At 40.3% G+C, this 20,750-nt stretch overlaps 1 protein-coding gene across 1 annotated transcript; it reads left to right on the top strand.

The window, feature by feature from the left end:
• Window positions 1-2,135: 2,135 nt before the first annotated feature.
• LOC117547053 (inhibitor of nuclear factor kappa-B kinase subunit alpha-like) lies at window positions 2,136-20,569 on the top strand. Its single transcript, XM_034217514.1, has 22 exons — window positions 2,136-2,251; window positions 2,729-2,847; window positions 3,063-3,157; window positions 3,369-3,486; window positions 4,257-4,326; window positions 4,420-4,508; window positions 4,586-4,675; window positions 4,887-5,011; window positions 6,965-7,072; window positions 7,538-7,673; window positions 7,838-8,032; window positions 8,560-8,662; window positions 9,892-10,015; window positions 10,872-11,023; window positions 11,134-11,195; window positions 11,285-11,394; window positions 12,086-12,135; window positions 12,271-12,376; window positions 13,002-13,149; window positions 14,878-15,014; window positions 18,049-18,148; window positions 18,867-20,569. Exons 2-22 carry the CDS (start codon window positions 2,743-2,745, stop codon window positions 18,930-18,932), a joined length of 2,289 nt encoding a protein of 762 aa, XP_034073405.1. The 5' UTR covers window positions 2,136-2,251; window positions 2,729-2,742; the 3' UTR covers window positions 18,933-20,569.
• The last annotated feature ends 181 nt before the right edge of the window (window positions 20,570-20,750 follow it).

Below are 20,750 nucleotides of genomic sequence, written 5' to 3'. Positions count from 1 at the left end.
TTACAAATCGCCTGAAAATGGTACAAACAAGTGGCAGCAAGTGTGATGAAGGTGTTGCACTGGGCTATATCATGCAATTGAAAGTGAAACTTTAGCGCGCTCCATTGCGGAGATATTCCTGCGAGAGTGCGGAAAACTTAAATGTATTTATTTATTTCAAATGTGAAATGTTACCAATATACTCACGGACCACTAGGGGGCGCTCACGGACCACCAGTGGTCCGCGGACCACACTTTGAGAAGCACTGGTGTAAGAGTCACGTTTCTGAATCGGACACTCTGAGTGGATGCAGTCACAGCCAATCGGAGTCTGATTCAGAGGGTTGCCTGTTGTTATGTGTACTGAAACGAGAGCCGGTATAATTCCACGCGTGAAAACAAAATAAAAATACGTTATTTTAGTGTCTTAAAAGTAGACTGAGTTATGAAGGGTTAACGTTACATCTTAGGATAATTTTTAGTCATGTTCTGTATACATACTAACATATAAGGGTATACTTAGTGTGGTTACTCCATGTTTACTAGCTAGGCTATAACATTAACGTTACATCACTCTTTTTCACTTCTTACTCAGTCAGCCAGAGTGCAGATATCACCATTAGATTAACAAACCTGAAACATTATCCATTTCTTGACTGCTGGTGATGACATTGTTGTCAGCTGCTGATACTGCTGCTGCTGCTGCAGCTTGTGGCGCCGGCTGCTTTAATGACAATAACTTTCTAATATCCATAACTGTATAGGCTATTAGCTTAAAACTCGTCAGGCACTAGGAAGGATCACTTATTCTTCAGGGCAGGCTACGCAGTACGCAGGCTAATGTCCCACAGTGGCTGCCTCTCTGGTGGACTCCGGTACTGCACATTACTCCCGAGACGTTTTAAAAAAAAAAAAGATTAAATTTAAAAATGTTTTTTTTTTTTTTTAAGTGAAACATCCGGGGCTTTTCAGAAAACATCCGGGGCTTGAGCCCAAGTAGCCACCCCCTAGCGCCGCCACTGGACGTCACACTTGCTGCATTGCGTGTTTGTGTACCTGTAAATGAATTCCTCTGTGATATCTGGACCAGAACAATCAGTATTGGGACTGATACAATCTTTTTTTAGCCAGCGATACCTGTCACAGGGCTTGGTGTGTTTATTTGGTTTGGACTCAATGTCCACATAATCACTGACTGGGCAGTCATTGGGTCATCTGCCTCTTCTTTACTCATATAGTGTCACTGTCCTCTGATTCCATCTCAAACTCACTTTCTCCTTTTGGATGGCATCACATCCTACACACTGAATACAGGACCTCTCTTTGCTGGTGGCATTCTGAAATAGAAAAAATTATTAATAAATATCTATATGCTCATGCTATTTTGACTACCACACTGACCCAGGTATGTAATATTGCAACAAAGACATAAGGTGCTCAAAATAAATAAATAGTTGACGAATGTATTCCACAAAAACTGAATATGTACATGTTCTAAACATTGTAATAATCACAAAAAAACACATTTGAGGCATTTTACTTCCTACTTGAATCTGACAAATCCAGTCCAATAAAACGATAGATGTTGCTCGTTTGTAGATTCGGAAGTTGTGTGAGTGTATGGCCAGAGGGCAGGACCGATAAACACATATAATACCCAATAGCATTGTGAGGCTGAACAAAAGGACCTTTTGACTATGTAAATGTAGTCTTTAAAAAAAAAAAAAAAACATTTACTGACTTTTTTAGGATAGCTTAAAAGTAATGTTGTACAATTACAACCGGGGGGCACCGCCTGTGTAATTACTAAATCACCAAGATCACAAGGTGTTTGTTATCAGGTGAAATAGTACCAAAAGTTCAAGTACTCATTAGGCAGAATGACACATTTTAGAGTAATGCACATTATGCATTTATTAATGCAATGATGTGTATAGGTAATCTGAATCTGCAAATAAACTGAAACTATCAAATATATGTTGTGGATTACAAAGAACACGATTTTCATCTGAAAGGGAGGTAAAGGGATATGAGAAGGAAATACAAATGTGTTGGGGGTCATAACTGGTTGATGGTAGTGTCTTTAAACCAAACGCAGCAGGTGTTTGTGTCATTGATCGCACCACTGTTTCATTTCCAACAGCCGGGCACTCTGGTGACGTCACCCAGGAAAGTACACATTCTCACCGTGCTGCTGCATTGAACCGAAAACAACCGGACAGTACGCAGTTTTACCGACACACAGCTCATGACACTTTCATAGAAAGACGACGTAAGTCTCAAAACTTGCTTTAGAAACGGAAACGTTCATTTAAATGTCACTTAACTGGCGTCAAAGCCTTTATTTGTCAGCCATAATGCTAGAGGAGCCGGGCACGTCTATTTCCTGCAATGTACTGGGCTGCTGTTGGTTGGCTAAACTCTTTACGTTGCTGCTAGCTATCTGTTAGCCATTGAAAAAAACAAATAAATAAAAAGCATTTAGTGAGTGTTTTTGTTTAGCAGCTACCTTAAATTCAAGTGGCAACCTGTACCAAATCTTCACAGTATGTCAACATGACTTCGGTATTGGGCAAACTACGATGTAATCTGACATTACTTTTCCAGGATGTAGCCACGGCCCTGAGTTGTATTTAGCTAAGCTAGCTATGTAGGAATTCAAACGTCGCCATTTGTTTGTGACCATACATGCCTTAAAAATAAATTGAATGTAAATGAACTGTGTCATGTACATGTCATTTATACACAGCCTGGGTGACAAAAATGGAGAAACCTCCCTTCAGGCAGAACCAGAACTGCGGAGACTGGGAGCTGAAAGAGAGGCTGGGAATGGGCGGTTTTGCCCATGTTTACCTGTACCAACATCATGTGAGTTTAGAGCCGTATAACCCTGACAATGAACACTAAAACCCTGCAAGACAACCACTATGATAACTGCATCACTATTAACTTACTTTCTATTTGGATTGTTAAAGTCTTCTTTTTTTGTGACATCTATGAGGGTGATACACACAAACTGCTATTTCTGGGGTAAGCTTTTATGCTCTGATACAATAATGGACTTTTTGGCTCCTGTTTTGTAGGAAACAAATGAAAAACTAGCTGTGAAAATGTGCCGTCTGGAGCTCACACCAAGGAACAAGGACAGATGGAGCAGAGAAATCCAGATCATGAAAAAGTCGGTCTTATTTTTATACAATTCTTATATATTACTTGTTTAAATTTCACACTGATTTATAGCAACATTATCCTGTGCTCTCCTGGAATCATAGTGACCATACTTATTCAAAGTGATAATTTGTTATAAATTAAAAACTGCAGACATTCAGTGCACCATCTGTATGACCAATACAAAGTAATGCAGCATTGACCGGTCATTCTCTCTCCAGGCTGAATAACATCAATGTCGTGACGGCCCGAGATGTCCCAGAGGAAATGAGGCACATAGCCTTAAATGACCTTCCACTGTTGGCCATGGAGTACTGCTCCAGGGGAGACCTGAGGAAGGTGAGGTTCACCTCGGAAGGAAGATAAGAAATAACACATCCACATAAAGCAAGATAAATCTAAAATTGAATTTGCATTTTTTTCATTCTTGTCTTTCAATATATGCAAAGAGAAAATAATCTTAACACCTGAAAACAGAACTGTTCAACTCAGAGGTTCAACTCAAAAGTGGATACACCTCAAACCAATCACCTCAAATGTTATTTTAGCCATGAAACGGCTTTACTGATTTATTTTCTACCAGACCTGCAAATGTTATTTAAAAAAATAATCAAATCAATCGTTGATCTTCTCAACTGACATTGTCGGATCTAGCATGTTATGCTGTAATCAAATTAAATGCTATGTAGTGAATCAATTTAAATATACGTTTGGTTGTTTCATAACAAAACATAGGAGGGCATAAGGAGATCAATTGGATGTTTTACCAGCTGAGACTCAGCAGACTACAGGGCTAGGTCCGTCTTATACATTTCGATATTGGCTATGATGCACAGTTTAAAAAATGTTCCGATTAAAAGAGGAGGGAGAAGAACAGATATTTATTTTCTCTCTGATTGAGGCCATTATAGTGCAGACATACACGTATTTCAAATGTACCCGGCTTAGAGTATTGTAAAACTCGTCAAAGTGCAGACGTCCAATGTTTAAAGTTCCATCAGATAAACAGATGACTTTACAACCGTAGTATGTTGTATGAGAGTGTTTTTCTATTCATGTAATGTAGATGAAATGCAGATGTAACAGAACTACATGTGTGTGGGTTACAGTTGCTGAGCAAACCTGAAAACTGCTGCGGGTTGAAAGAGAGTGAAGTGCTTTCATTACTCAATGATGTTGGTAAGACCAATGTTTTCTCTTTGTGAGGCTTCTTCAATCAGATGTGTACTTTATTAGAACATCATTCGGTTAAACCACTTTTTTCTGCTCCAGGATCTGGTATCCAGTATCTGCACGAGAACAAGATCATACACAGAGACCTTAAACCTGAAAACATAGTGCTGCAAGATATCAACGGAAAGGTAAACTGACCGTTTGGTTTTGTTTGACCTCACGTAGTAAACCAACTTTGTTTTATTAACATATTCTTCTTCTGCAGCTGGTTCACAAAATCATTGACTTGGGCTACGCTAAAGACCTGGACCAGGGCAGTCTGTGTACCTCCTTCGTTGGCACACTTCAGTACCTGGTAAGCAAACCAAGACCATTTTTGTTTTTACAATCCGATATACTAGCTCTATGAATCATTCTAATTATATTTTAGAATGATTCAATATGTCTACTGCCTTAAAGGGGTCCTGTTGTGCTTGTGTGTTATATCGGTTTTTTTGCCTGTAAAATGCAAGATAACATAGTTGTGGATCAAATGAATCATGTTGAATTGCATGCTTTCTCTGCAGGCACCTGAACTGTTTGAGAATAAGCCATACACTGTAACGGTGGACTTCTGGAGCTTTGGCACCATGGTATTTGAATGCAGTTGTGGCTTCCGCCCCTTCCTGCACAACCTGCAGCCTGTGCAGTGGTGAGTTGAACTGAGTAGCAAAACATTAGGACATCTACATGTCGAGCGGGAGGGATTTATTTTAGACAGAGAGACTTTAGTAGCTCATAAATCAAAAGACAGTCTAGAAGTCAGTTCAGAACATAGGCTTAGAAAAGGGAGGAGCTGAGGCAAAGATGCTGAGTGAGGTGAAAGAGACGTGTTCACGCTGGTGTTCTAAAAACAACGGGACACTTTCTATTGTAGTGTCTCCGCAGAAGGTGTGAAACTCAGCTCATGGAGACAAATTAATTACCTTATACCCTCAGTGCCCCATTTCATATTCTGTGTCAAAACTCATCTGAGTTACAACTCTATCAAATCTGTACACGCAGACATCAAATAATAGCCTTACTAAGTCAAAACAGGCCTCAAAGTCGTAATACACAGCTAACTAGGTCAACTGACTCCACGGCAACATTATATTTACTTTCTTATGTCCCCCAAACCCCCAAATTATGGCAATTGCAGTAACAAAACCCAGAGCAAGATGGGTGTCGCCCAGAGTTTCCGTTAGAATTTTTTTTGCCGGTCAACATGTCCGTTAAAGTTTAAATCTTCCGGACAAAATGAGAAAAATGCCGGTCAAAGGTCTTCTTTGTTATTTATTAAGCTTTAAAATAAATTGATTTGATTCGATATTAAACAAACTAATTATAGTAGATTAACTATTCAAAAGTGTACAGTAATTTACAATAACACGGGAATAATAAACGGAGCGCTCTCTCTCTCTCCTGACAGCTCGCAGATCAGTAATGAGTGACCCGACAGTAAAACTAAACATATCTATAACTAGTTTAGGTAGTTTGAGAGGTAATTAAAATAGCTACGTGTGATATTCTAACCTGGAGTGTGTTTTGCTCCGCTCATCCCTGCAGGTGATCATGCAGAGCTGCGTGTCGACTCGTCAGCAGCAGCTGATCTCTCTCCCGTCAGATTAGACTTCACTCGCGTTTATGTCCATATCGATCAGATCCAGCTAGTTCTAGCTAATGATATGACTACCTGCTTATTAAAAGACACCTAAACAATAAGCGTCGCTATGCAACCGGGTGAGGCCGCAAAGTATAGCGCAGCATTATGCATTTGTTTACATGCCCACCGGAACCCCGAGGCATTACCAACAGATCAACGCACAATCAATACAGGACATCTCTTTCTCCACATTAAGTGTTAGACATTAGAATTGACTATTCTTGTCTGTCACATATTCTTTTGTCTGTCACATAAGTGGCGCAACTGAAGCGGTATTGTCCTAAGGGGAAATTATTTTGCCCGAAGAGATTTAGAAAGTCAGGTAATTACCGGCTAACGGAAACTCTGGTTTCGCCCAAATAAATCAGATGGTAGGTAATGATAATACCGGTAATCCATAAGAATGTTTTTTGTGTTGCAATCAATTCATTTGATAGTTGGAGTATTTTCAACTTGTGATTGGATCCAGTACACAGCATTGGAAATCATTAAGAGTCTATTAGGTCCCACACCTGTAATATTTCTGCTAGAAAGTCGAATAACTTGGTTTAGGTCAATAAGATACGAAAGCAACACAATTAAGAACACTGAGGGACGAACAATAATAAGCAGGAAAGGCCAGCAGGTGGAGCCAAATCCCAGAAATGAGAACTTGGCAAACAAAAAATAAAACAAAACATTTGGATCTCACCTTTCACCTCTTGACAAAATACAAGTGTGGCAGCCAGCCCAACACCTAGTGAGTTAACAATAATCATCATTCCTGTATACAAAATGTAGCCCTGTGTTTAAGGAAAACATCTAATGAAAGAAAGTTCCTCACTCAGTGTTTGTGAACACTGTGAAATGTTTAATTTTCCATCTTACTTCTGTGCTTTTATGCGTGGCATAAAATAAAAAGCATTTGTTTCTAGATGTTAAGTCATCCATCATCAACATCTCTTCTCTTCCCATCCACAGGGCCAGCAAAGTGAGGAATAAAGGTCCAAAAGACATCATGGCTGTAGAGGAACCTAACGGGGAAGTCCGCTTCTCCACACACCTCCCCTACCCCAACAATCTGAGCAGGTGAGGACCCTGGGACTGGCAAACATATCTCTTCAAAGACTAGGGCTGATCAAATAATGTAAAGCTTATAACCTTTTGTCAATATGTACATTGAAATGAAATACAATTATTGCAGTGCATGGTCTTTATTTATGTCATTTATATTACTGCAGTGAGAGATGCCAACGAAATGTTGTAATACTTATGTACAATGTGTTCTTCATGTCTGTTCCTTGTGTTTAAAGTTGGTATTTAATTCGGCACACTTAAAATGAGGCTGCACTCTATTATATTACTATTAGTATTATACTATTTGTAGAATTAGATTCCCGCAGTGGCTGCTTAGGAATATAAAGTGAAAATCACTTTAAGTACAGCCCTTTTTCAAAAGTATGAATATGGATTGTTGCAAACTGTAAGTTCAGTATTTGGAGTGTTTAGCATCTATTTCTCTCCTTGAACACATCTTTTATTTGCTGTTTTTAGCACACTGCTGGAGCCGTTGGAATCTCTGCTGCAGCTCATGTTAAAGTGGGATCCTGTCCAGCGAGGAGGCAAACTCAACCCTGACACCAGGCAGCCCTCCTGCTTTAATGTGCTGGAGCAGATACTGAGTATGAAGGTGAGTTACTGACTGAGTTTATCTTAGGATTCAGCCGTGGATAAAAATGACAACATCATCAGCATCAATTTTGGATTTCTTTGAACTGTCAATGATGAGTTGGAGTGCTTTCTATATATCTTCAGTTTACCAAACAGTTCAGTGAATGTTTAATTTCCCTCCAGGTTGTCCACATCCTGAACATGACCACAGCTCAGGTCCACTCCTTCCAGCTGACTCCAGAGGAAAGTCTCCACAGTCTGCAGATGCGCATCGAGGCCGAGACAAAGATCGAGGTGGTGAACCAGGAGCTGCTGCAGGAGACGGGGGTGTCCCTGGACCCCAGGAAGCCTGCTGCACAGTGTGTCCTGGATGGAGTGGTACGTTCACTTTAATGCAGTTTAGATAACAGCCGAATCACACTTAACTGCTGTAACTTTCCTCTTTACCCTTAGAAACTTCAGTCAACTTATATTTAACATCCAAACCATTCATTTTCTTATACTGAAGGGAAGGCTCAGGTTAATTGTTGGAGTTAAAACCTTCATTAGCTGGTGTCCTGGATGATTTTCAGGACCCAAATGAAGTCTAGCCGCTGTCTTTGTTGTTTCCTTCAACTTCCCTACCAGTTTCCTTCTGCTAACAAAGCAAAAACTCACTTTTTTAACCTTTTTAAGCCGGGCTCCCATTGGAACCCTTAAAAGACAGGCAAAGGTGTGTAAAAGATTTTACTCAGCGCTAAAGCACTAAAATGATACAACAAAAGCTGTGTCTGCAGGTAACGTGGCTCACAGAAGCCTACTGGATGTGCTCCAAGGGACTTTGAATCAGTCCATGATGCTGTTTGAAGTGACAGGAAAGGCACTTACAGGCTGTATAAGTGTGTACATTCTTCTCTCCTGTGTAGAGAGGCTGGGATAGCTACATCGTCTACCTGTTTGACAAGAGCATCACCAAGTACTCCGGGCCCCTTAGCGCCAGACAACTGCCGGATAAAGTCAACACTATAGGTGAGTCTATTGTAAGGTGTGCTCATGCTGAGACAAAGAAGCCAACTGGTACTTTGAAGCATAACATGCATACGTTATATTGAACACATCAGAAGATAACATTTATTTCCTGTGTCAGTTAGCTTGTCAGGTGTAAAAAGGATTCTCTGACGGATTCTATTTGGTCCCGACTAGTGTTGTCACGATACCAACATTTTGGTTTCGATACCAAGACAAGAATTGCGATTCCGATTCTTTTTCGATACTTTAAAAAAAAAAAGGGAAACAGTCTTAAATGTAATTATTGTGCTTTATTTCACACCAGAACCAGAACACAAACTTTTAAACAATGAGAACAATAAACAAAATAAATGACAAGAATTCGTATTAAATCAAATTAAGCATCATCTCAAACAACTTTTTTGTTTTATAAAATATAATTTTTTTTATATTATATTAACATGTAATAGTACAGTAATATAAATAATTATTGACAAAATGTATATTGCAGATGTTAGCCACATTGGCAAGTTAGCTAAAAAGATAGCCATATTAGACAGTTATCATTGCCATTAATTGCCTCGTCAAACTACGAAAACGTTCGTTTGTCACAAAATAAATTACACTTGTTTGACTTAGATTTGAGGGCATGGGCTTGAGCATGATGTAATTATGTTATCTATCACATTCGCTAACCTGTCTGTCTTTAAATTCTTTAAACAGCTCTGGATTCCGGTCGGCGGGTGCTTAGCCAAGTCTGATGTGTTGGCTCCCTTGGTTTGCAGGGATCTAAAACATGAGGCCTCGTGGTGTCCGTAGGCTTGCCCTCACTGTCAGAGATATAGCTCAAATACTTCCACATTTAGCTTCTGGCGTCTTTTTTGTCAACAAGCCGAGACGCAGCGGCAGCTGCACTCCCACTTGCAGCCATGCTTCTCGTTTTCTCACATGCTCTGGCAGCTAGCGCGTGGCCGCGTGCACGAGAGAGGGGAGGGACTTAGAGCGTGCTTGAGAGGGGCGGGACTGCAGGCACGGCTGCAGTGCAGGGAATGGAAGCAGAGCGCTGAACACACACGGCTCTTTAAAACGGCGCTTTCTCACCGGAGTACTTTTCCCCGTCATTCTGAAAGTACCGATACTAGTGAAACGGAGGAATCGTACCGTTTTTAACGGCAGGGTATCGCGGTACCTTTCAAGTATCGGTACACCGTGCAACACTAGTCCCGACTCATCTTGTTTAAACTCCGCAGTGCAAGAGGCAAAGACCCAGCTGCCTCTGGTGGTGTTGAAGAAGGTTTGGGGAGAAGCAGTGAGCTACATCTGTGGGCTGAAGGATGACTACAGCAGGCTTTTCCAAGGACAGAGGGCTGCCATGTGAGTCACATGACACATCTGGTATCCACAACAACATGACAAATATTCATTTGTTGTTATTTTTATTGACAATTTGTTTTTAGTTAAACAGTTTCATATAAATCAGAAGAAAGTTGTATTTCCAAGTAGCTTTGCACATCCCAGTACTTTGTCTTGATGATTTGTTGCATGAAAGTAAACTAACACCATTGTTCATTGTTGTTTCACCTGCCAGGATATTTAGAAATGGATTGTTTTGTCTATGAAATGTTTGAAAATGGTGAAAGACCAAGGTGATGTCTTTAAATGCCCTGTTTTGACATTTCAAAATGGGAAGGTATTCACTTTAATAATATAAAACTAAAAACAACATAGAAATTGGTTTGACTATAAATGAACTATGAAATAGTTAATTTAAGGGATTTATTTTCTCTCAATCCACTTATTGATTTGTTGACTCATTGTTGCAGTTCTACAATAAACACGGCACAATATTTGAGAGACAAAAACATCTCAAATCTAGACATTTACAAAAGATATGAAAAAGTGAAAGCGTTTGTGCAGGACTGCAACATATTGTCCAGGCCAGGGATGTACACAACTTCACGGCTAAGAATGTCAAGTACAAGTAATATCTGCATATGGGGAGATTGAAGAGATGTGGGTTAAAGTAATGGATGTGGAACAGGATAAGAGTCAGTGTGGTCCCAGGCCTTGTTACCAAACACACCTGAAGAGACTGCTCATTCTGCCTGATGTGTCTGGTGGCCACATCAGGGGCTTTGCACCAGGGGATTTAACCCCAGCCTGTAATGGTGCTTTTGATCTTCCTTACAAACCTGTCCTATTCTAAATGGTCTCCATCCTCTCCCTCCAGGCTGAGTCTCCTGCGCTACAACACCAACCTGACCCGGTGTAAGAACAGCATGTTCGGCTTCTCTCAGCAGCTGAAGGCCAAGCTGGACTTCTTCAAGAGCAGCATCCAGTACGACCTGGAGAAATACAGCGATCAGATGCACTACGGCATTTGTGAGTGTTCACTAAATACCCCTCTAATGGAGAACATTTACATGGCTATATTTGTTTTAAATGAGCAAGATGTAGTTTTGTTTTAATGAGCTGTGTATGTTTTTTTAAAGCCTCTGAAAAAATGCTGAAGGCCTGGCAGGAGAACGAGGAACGAGCTGCGGCTTTTGCTCAGGTAAGGCTTGTTTTCTAAATGTAAATGAATTTGGCCTGTAATGTCTCTCTGCAATCCTTTTGGTGATTGATTCCTGGTTTGTCCTGTAGGTGGCGGAGGTGAGCCATCTGGACGATGAGATCATGGCTCTGCACTCGGAGATAGTGGAGCTTCAGAGGAGTCCGTACGCTCGGCGCCAAGGAGACAAGATGGAGCAGCTGTGAGTTGTGCTGTGGTCGTTTACACAAATGATTTTAATGTTGAGAGCTTTAAGGCCAAAGTGTCAAAGGTCCCCACCTGGAACCAAACCAGGGGTCTTTCAATGACTCCTCCTGTCAGGGCTACAGAGATACATGTCAAGACTGCAAGGTCTGGATTGGTTAGTTTTTTGCTGCTTGTTTCAGAGGATGGTGGAAAATAATTAATAGTGAATGAATACATGAACAGGAAACGTAGGTAGAGTTAGGATGTTGGGTTTTGTCCCATTTTGGTCATGAGTTTTTGATCCTAAACATCGATACAGCTATTTTATTGAGTTTAACTACTTAAAAACAACAACATCCACTCTTAGGCTTAATGGGTGTGGGGTGAAAGTCAAATCACCAATAGTGTTAAGACACATTCTCGAGGCCTTCCTGGAAAGTTTAAAATAGCTTTTCTCAATTTGTGGGGAATGAACAAAATGCTCCTCTGTGCTGCTGTATGAGCAGTGAGTGGTGTCTCCTCCATGGGGCATTTCAAACATGCTCAGACAATCACCTTCTGTTTAAGAGAGACAGACAGAAGCTGCAGTTTAGCTTGTTTTTGCTCAAGACTTTTAAGGTCAAATATGTCATTCCTGGAGCACAAGCAATGATGTAGAAATGAGTCTTGAAAGTATGTAAATGTGATTTTGATTGATTTTATTGCAGAGAAGAAAAGGCGATTGAGCTCTACAAGCAAATGAAGATGAAATGCAAAAGTAAGAAAAATGTATTGTCTTTCTAAATGTTACAATACCAATGTAATAGCTTGCTTCTCCTCAAAAAGCCAACTAGAAATGATTGTGTTGAAGTTTAAATGTGCGTTCAGTATTGAAGTGATTGTTCCGTGTCAGTACCTGAGACAGATGTGAGCAGCGACAGCTCTGAGATGGTGAAGGCCATCATTCAGACGGTGCAGAACCAAGACAAGGTCCTCAAAGATCTGTACACACACCTCAGGTAAGAGGACTGTCCAACACTCCAACAGACTTTAGTGTTTATTCAGATCTGTGCTTCTTTCTTCTTAGCATCCATTATTCATATATTCTTTAGGGTTGAATCAAAGGGTTTTGAACATTTGTTATAATATCTTATGATATAACAATTCTTCCACAAAATCCTCGGTTTAAATAAATGAATTAATCAGTTTAAATGTGTCCTCCTCAGCCTTTGTGTGCTTACGGCAGAAGAGAAAGCCTTTCTTTGACTCCAGTACAAACCTTTTTAAAGGCTCACACATACGGGTTCAAGTCCAGGATTGCTTGAGATAACCACATATTGTGACGTGTGGAATTATTACAGCGTTGTTCTTTTAAATAAATGTTGCCTTTTGGAGCATAACATTCTGGAGGTATTGGAAATGTTTCAGATCGCACAAGTCAAAAACAATCCTACGCAGCCAAACTACCTCTGCATCTAATTCTACAAGTTGTTTATAACTAATGATATTAACATCATCTAATCCTCATCTGCAACTGACCAGAGAAAACAACTTGAAAACAAAAACACTGCTCAGCGTTGGAATGTTGGCTCAATCATTCTGAAGTGATGCTAACATCTGCCCTTTGACGTTTCCTCCCAACAGCAAGATCCTGATCAGCAAACAGAAGATCATTGACTTGTTTCCACGAATTGAGAAAACCCTGGAGAGCATCAAGGACGCCGACAACACAGTGATGCAGATGCAGATCAAGAGACAAAGAGAGTTCTGGCATTTACTGAAGATCGCCTGCGTAAGTGACTCTGCGTTCTCTACATCAATGTTTTAACAGTTGTAGTTTTTGTAGTTAAGCTTTTTCTAGTACAGACATCAAATGATATTGGTTTCACTGAGGGCTTTAATATTCAGAGCAAAACCATGTTGCGTTGTCCTAGAGATGAACGTCGTTCTTCTTTGTTCTTGACTTCACCGCAGAACGTTTTCTGGATGAACTGATACATTCTAACTCATAATGTCGTAAAAGATTTCTTAATAATGTCCTATTTGTAAGCCCAAGTTATATTTACGAATGCCAAACTAATGATTATTTTCCGAATCAATTAATGCTACGGTCAATGAAATGTCAATGAAATGCTTGTGTTGTCTTACAGTTCAAAACCAGCAAAGTCACGTTTATTATCATATAAGGAAAACATGGCATTACAAATCTAAAATGAATGATCTATAACTTGGTAACTTTTGTTTGAAAAGGAGTTTTCTATTATTTTGTAACTATCAAAATAGTGGAATGTATCCTAAAGCCTCTCTGTTAGTCAGCTGTGGTAGTTTCTGTTGTTTCCTCCTCAGACCTTGCTTCTGTAAATACACATAAACACGGGGAGGAGGAGCTGCCTGCATTCCTTCTTGGGGGGGGATGTTTCTTATTCCTGCATTTATCAGTAAGATCTCTCTCTGTGTGTCTCTCTCTGTCTCTCTCTCTGTCTCTCTTCTCTGTGTCTCTTTCTGTGTCTCTCTCTGTGTCTCTCTCTGTCTCTCTCTCTGTGTCTGTCTCTCTGTGTCTCTCTCTGTGTCTCTCTCTGTGTCTCTCTCTGTGTCTCTCTCTGTGTCTCTCTCTCTGTGTCTCTCTCTGTGTCTCTCTCTCTGTGTCTCTCTCTGTGTCTCTCTCTGTGTCTCTCTCTGTCTCTCTCTCTGTGTCTGTCTCTCTGTGTCTCTCTTTCTGTGTCTCTGTCTCTCTCTCTGTCTCTCTCTCTGTCTCCTCTCTGTTCTCTCTGTCTCTCTCTCTGTCTCTCTCTCTGTTTCTCTCTCTGTGTGTCTCTCTCTCTGTGTCTCTGTCTCTCTCTCTCTGTGTCTCTGTCTTCTTCTCTCTGGTCTCTCTCTCTCTGTCTCTCTGTCTCTCTGAGTCTCTGTCTCTCTGTCTCTCTGTGTCTCTGTCTCTCTGTGTCTCTGTCTCTGTCTCTCTCTGTGTGTCTCTGTCTCTCTGTGTCTCTCTCTCTCTGTGTCTCTGTCTCTCTCTCTGTGTCTCTGTCTCTCTGTGTCTCTGTCTCTCTCTCTCTGTGTGTCTCTGTCTCTCTGTGTCTCTCTCTCTCTGTGTCTCTGTCTCTCTCTCTGTCTCTCTGTGTCTCTGTCTCTCTCTCTCTTTGAGTCTCTGTCTCTCTGTGTCTCTGTCTCTCTGTGTCTCTGTCTCTGTCTCTCTCTGTGTCTCTGTCTCTCTGTGTCTCTGTCTCTCTGTGTCTCTGTGTCTCTGTCTCTCTGTGTCTCTGTCTCTCTCTGTGTCTCTGTCTCTCTGTGTCTCTGTCTCTCTCTCTCTCTGTGTCTCTGTCTCTCTGTGTCTCTCTCTCTGTGTCTCTGTCTCTCTCTGTGTCTCTGTCTCTCTGTGTCTCTCTCTCTCTGTGTCTCTGTCTCTCTCTCTGTGTCTCTGTCTCTCTGTGTCTCTGTCTCTCTCTCTGTCTCTCTGTGTCTCTGTCTCTCTGTGTCTCTGTCTCTGTCTCTGTGTCTCTGTCTCTCTCTCTGTCTCCTCTAGGCTCAGAACTCGTCTCGGAGCTCGATAGCAGCCAGTCCCGAGTCCTCTAACCTGCTGCAGGTCTCCCAGTGGTCCCAGTCTGCACAGCCTGTCAGCTCCCCCCACCCCCTCACCTCCTTACCTGGGCCCAATGACAGGTAGATCATCCATCCATTCAGATCAGCTTATGCTCGCTCTGTCATGCCTTGACCTTTTTCATGTTTATCTATGTGAAAACATAGAAAACAAATTGATCTTGAAAAATTGGTCTTTAAGTGTTAAAGTCACTATAAAGCATACTCTGTGGGTCTTTTACTATGAGCGGTACTTTCCATATACAAGCAGTCATGTCATTGTTATCATTGATTATAGCCACTTTAAGCTTGTGTACAGCTAGCTGTCTAACAATCCAGATTCACTTGTATGGGCTTAGGGTCGTATTTTCAAGTCAATGTTAACTATAAGCTTAATATCCCAATTAAAAAATTCCCCTTGAGGGGCTTTTACATTCTGAACAGTTAACAACACCCTCTGTTCCTAGAGCAGTGGTATTCAATTCAAGTTCAACAAGGTCATTTTACTCAAGTCTCCTCATAGGTAAGGTCTGAACATCATATTTAACTTGCATCCTATAGCCTACATCTATTAAATATAATCAGCAACGTGTCTTTTTATATCATTTCAACAATACATCCTGTCACTAGGATCATTTAACATGCAAGTTGTATGTTATCTGTATGTGAAAACAAATCTCTTCCTTTATTTTCACAAAATGAACTTGAATCTTACACTTCAAGTGAAAGAAAATCAAAGTTCATCTTGTGGCTGCATTGCCAGTAATTTGAAGCTTGGCTTGAGTGGAGTTTGTTCCACATGTGAAGGAGCTCATCTCTGGACCGGGACTTGGTTTTAACAAAGCCGACTCACAACTTGAAGTGGATCAAACGTAGGGATCGAGGGATCTAGTGTTTTTTGGTTAAGCCAGGAAACCAGTGTTGTAGAGTGTGTAGCCTAAAAGTAGCAGCATGCTATCTTCTTGTTTACGACCTTACAATGTTGTTCTTTGTCTAAGCAAAACAAATAAATGATTTGATTGCCTCAATTCAGTGAAGCGATTGCCGTTTTAAGTAGATTATCTGCGCTCCTCTCTATAGCTGCGAGTCAGGGAAAATAATAATAATAACAACAACACTCTCTGATGATTATTTTTTAAATATAATTGTCGTATGAATGGAAATGAATGCATATCCCTGGGACCGCAGCTGTCCGTAGACCCTGAACATGGGTATTATGTACGAGCCTTTAGATTTTGTGTACGGACCAACACAATGATAGTATATACCAGGGGTGCCCAACCTTTTTTGAACCGAGAGCTACTTTTAAAGTTGCCAGTCTGCCGAGATCTACCAGTCCAAATAGAGAGGCGTAGCCATTACTGACAGCCTACTACCAGGTACACACTTCTACTTGTATAAAACTGACCTTTGTACGATTAATACTTCATAAAATACTGCAGATCCTTTATTTTACCTCTTTCTAATCTACACACATACAAGTATTTAACTGAAGTTACACAACAGTGTTGTTGATACAGAGTTGGAGTTTATTCACACGTCACACACTACAGTGGGTAATGTCTTCAAGAAACATTGAACAGTGCTGCCACATGACACAGGACAAAAAGAAAAGACTCTGAACCCTTTCTTTGCCATTATATAAAAATAGTGTTGCTACAAAAGTATAAATTACACTTACTAATAAGACAACTCAGATCTGAAGCTACACAGGAATCTGCTGCCAAAGTGCAATAAAAAAGACAAAATTAATAGAATCAAACCCTTTTTTTGTTGCATTTTAGTAGAGTATAAAAATAAATGCCTTTTAAAAAAAAATAAGATGCAAGCAACACTAGTTTCTTAACCTGAATTGATAATAGACTATAATCAATTTAAACAGAACAGATCTTAATGTTTGCATTCTTATACCATTTTGTACAATAATTATAATGAATAAGTTCAAACAAACTAAAACTTACAGCTGATTAATAACGGTATCCAACTTGAGTTTTTATTATGTCAAAAACCTGTTGAAATGCTACTGTTATTGTTGTTGTTTACTGTCCCCAAAAGCGCGTCGCAGCCTCCAGGAATGCTTCTTTCACAACTTCGCCGTCTTTGAAAGACTTCATGTGTTTCGCAAGAACGTGACTGACACGATAAGATGCTCTGGTAGCAGCCTTGCTCTTGTTGTTGGGCCTGGTGAAAATGGACTGCTGTGCATTTAGCTGTCCTCTCAGGCCCCTCCCCTTTTGGAGCGTAGGGCAGAATTAGGAGGGAATTCCGTCTCGTAGCGTTTGTGCACTGTTTTGAAATGCCGCTCCTAAATTACCCTTCTTCGATAAAGCCACGCTCGCATTGCAGATGAGACAGATGGACTTTGAATTGGAATAGATACAAAAATAATGATCCTCCCACTCGGAGCGAAAATTATATATTTTGGGCTTTTTTGCTTCTGCCATAATTGCGGTCTTGTGTGTGTGCGGACTGTCACTCCTGTTGACCATCCATGCTGTTGCCACAGACAACGTCAGCGAACTAGTGCACTGCCCACCAGCCACGCCCCGACACATGGGGTCACGCTGGCCAATCACAAAGCTTTGATGCGTTCAAGTGCATTATTCTGGCACAGGAAGATTATGTTATAGGACATTAACGATAAAACAGAATATTGTTGTTCTATTTTTAGACACATCTCGCGATCGACTGGGAATCTCCCCGCGATCGACTGGGAATCTCCGGTCGATCGCGATCGACTGGTTGGGCACCCCTGGTATAGACAATCAGGATGACACATTTCTTTCTATAATGTAAATGTATTTAAAGGCGCCCTATTATAGAAATGTTTAGGTTCTTTTTTTTAATATTGTGTCTCTACTGGGACATGTTTCCATGCTTTAATGTTGAAAAAGCTCTTTATTTTTCTCATACTGCCTGTGCTGCAGAGATAATGTGTTCTGCTCCAGTCCAGTGTCAAATCAATACATTTATAAACCCTTTTGTAACGGGGTGCATTTGCGTCCCGCAGCCTTTTTGTGTAGCCAGTAGTGTCCTGCTTTGCACATGTGATGGGGGGGGGGGGTTTCATGTGATTAAGTTGTGAACAGGCCTCTGAACTGTCTGTGTTTCTTTACAGCGACGCCGCGCCCCGTCTGCTGCAGGAGAACCAGAAGTACCTCAGTCACCTGACCAGCCTGATGCAGGAGGCTGCTGACGACCAGACCAAAAGCATAGTGGTGAGTTCTCCTTTTAAACTTGTCCTCCATCTTTTCAAGTCCACTTATTGCGTGCTGACACTCAGACACATCAGCAAAGACAGACAGTCGCATGACATTCTCCGAAGGAACAATATGTCATAATTGTGATTTTTAAATTGCGTAGGAATTCCTCAGTGCTCAGAAAAGTGTCAGCTCCATTTCATTAAAAATAAACTATATAATAATAATCTCTTAATATTGGAATACTGTTGCATACTTTTACAAACAATTGTCTTTCTAAACAGAGCAACACATGTTAACACTCAGTGTCTGTACAGATGTACCAATGCAAATCCTTCTGGTACTTCAACTGGTACCAACCCGATACCAGTTCATCATTTCCCGAGTGTATTACTCAACTTTTGGGCTACATGATAACATGACTGAATGAACTGATGGTGGGAAACTCTGAATTTCTGTAGTACAGCTTTGACTAAATGTCTTTACTCTTTGTTACACAGCTAGTCCAACTTGTTTTATTGGTGTTCGATAGTATAAATACTAAGATGTGATCAGAATACTTCATATACATCTTGGTGACACAGAGAAGGAAGGGGATTAGTGTGTGTGTGTATATGTATATATGTATATATGTATATATATATATATATGTGTGTATATATATATATATATATATATATATATGATATGATATATTTTATTGACTCTTAACACCTGGTGGTTTTGCTCTTTCAAGGACCGAGACTGGAGCTGGACTCAATACGAAACTTTAACAACAAAATTGAAAAAGAGAAATGCGTAAGCGCTTAGTCGCGTCCTCCCACCCCGCCTGTGCTCCGTGTTACACTACAGACTGTAAGCTGCTAACACCGAGCAGACAAGAGAACAAAACAACATTGTACAGTTGTTCATGGACTCAGGACTACGGTCTTTAAAAGAAACTCTCCAGACGGATCCCGCTCATGCTCGGTCCGTCCACTCCGTCGTCTCTTTGGTGGATTCATGTTTTTATATGAGAAAAAACAATGAAGCCGTGTCCTCTACTTTTTTCTTTTGCTGCACAATACACATCATAATAAATAAAACATCTGAAATACATTGTTACTGTCGTGCAACAAAAAGAGGAGGATCTATTGCATGAGAGGACTGGACAGAAAATATGGGAGCGAGTTCAATAGTGTGCCGGAAAACACAGGTCGCAGTGGGAGGGGGGGGGGGGGGGGTGCCGAGGAGGAAATTACAATCAAGCAAACAGCACTTTGATACTCCCATGTATCCTCTTGGCAAAGTTTCCAGGCTGCCAAGAAAGATTTACAAACAGTTAAACTGTTATTAATGTCGCTCATAATCAGTTTGATATATTTGGCTGTACACAGTCTGGGGTTTAGACTCTGTAAATGTTATTTTGAGTATTATTTTTAAATGTTCTGTATCATAGGCAGAAGTCTTTTGTCATGATATATGTGACAGACGTGGCTGGCCATCATGTATATACACTGTCCATACTGTACATGTCTTTTGAATTGTCTGCCAGATAAGTGTCATGTCTCATTTATGTGCACATTTTATTTCACTGGATGCTGCGTTCAGGGCACAGCTACACATGTTTCATGGAAATGTAGTGCAGAGTTGAAACAAATCTCAATCAAATCTGTAAAAGGCAAATGCTACTTAAAGCGTTTAGAAAGGGCAAACCACCGCCAAGTTCATAACACCGCCAAGTTCATTGTCATAAATAATATTTGGACGTTTTATGTTTTTCAAAATGTTCAGTGTTTCCAATCAGGTTGGCACAAATTAAACAATGGGACAGAAATAAACTTCAAAGAAGGATTAAATCATAGATACTATATAAATACAATCTCCAATGTGAGGATTTGTAGCTTCATGTCTTACAGAAAAATAAATATCTTTAAGTGGCTTCAGTCACTTCAAAATAAGTAATTATTAGAAAAGACTATAAGGAGCGTATTTTAATATCTTCTGACATTAGGGTAGGTACATTAGGCATTTATTGCTTGAAAACTCACTGAATAAACGAATGCTTTTAACTCTGGGCTGGACTATTTTATCTCTGACATGAACGCGGCATTGTACAATAAGGTGTGACACAGTGTGGATTCCATAACACAATGGAGATAAGTCGACCTTTGACCCACAGTGAGATCAGGGTGAGTGATTGGAGCCCGGATGGTTAATAGTTGAATGTACTGCAGTTCCAGTCAGGTGGTAACTTCGGGCTAGAGACAAGTAAACCCTCTGAGTTGTATTTATGATGTGGATACATATATTTTCTTGGTATTTAAGTAACTCAATTCTTCAATTATTTTTCCATTTAAGTATTTGTTTCCATCGGTCTTTAAATGTTTAATTTTTTGTAATGTCATTGTACAAAGATCAAATGTTTGCCTGGTAATACAATAAAATGACTTTAACCTGCTTCCAGTGCACTGTTTCCTCTTTGATGCCAGACATTCATAATGAAATGTTGTGCAGGCATTCCTGACTCTCTCGGAATGAATTCTAATCACTTTGGTGACTCCTTAAGATATCTTCTAACACCATCATGTAAAAAAAGAAATACTGTTTTTTCCTTTTTTTATTTTATTTGACCTGAAAA

Source organism: Gymnodraco acuticeps, unplaced genomic scaffold (assembly GCF_902827175.1).
Source record: "Gymnodraco acuticeps unplaced genomic scaffold, fGymAcu1.1, whole genome shotgun sequence".
NCBI lineage: Eukaryota > Metazoa > Chordata > Actinopteri > Perciformes > Bathydraconidae > Gymnodraco > Gymnodraco acuticeps.
This window is presented reverse-complemented; position numbering and strand designations above follow the sequence as displayed.

Coding starts and splice junctions, on each gene's coding strand:
- LOC117547053 (XM_034217514.1), top strand. CDS start 2,743: ATGGAGAAACCTCCCTTCAGGCAGAACCAGAACTGCGGAGACTGGGAG. Junction 3,158..3,368: donor GAAATCCAGATCATGAAAAA/GTCGGTCTTATT, acceptor TTCTCTCTCCAG/GCTGAATAACATCAATGTCG. Junction 8,663..9,891: donor GGATAAAGTCAACACTATAG/GTGAGTCTATTG, acceptor TAAACTCCGCAG/TGCAAGAGGCAAAGACCCAG.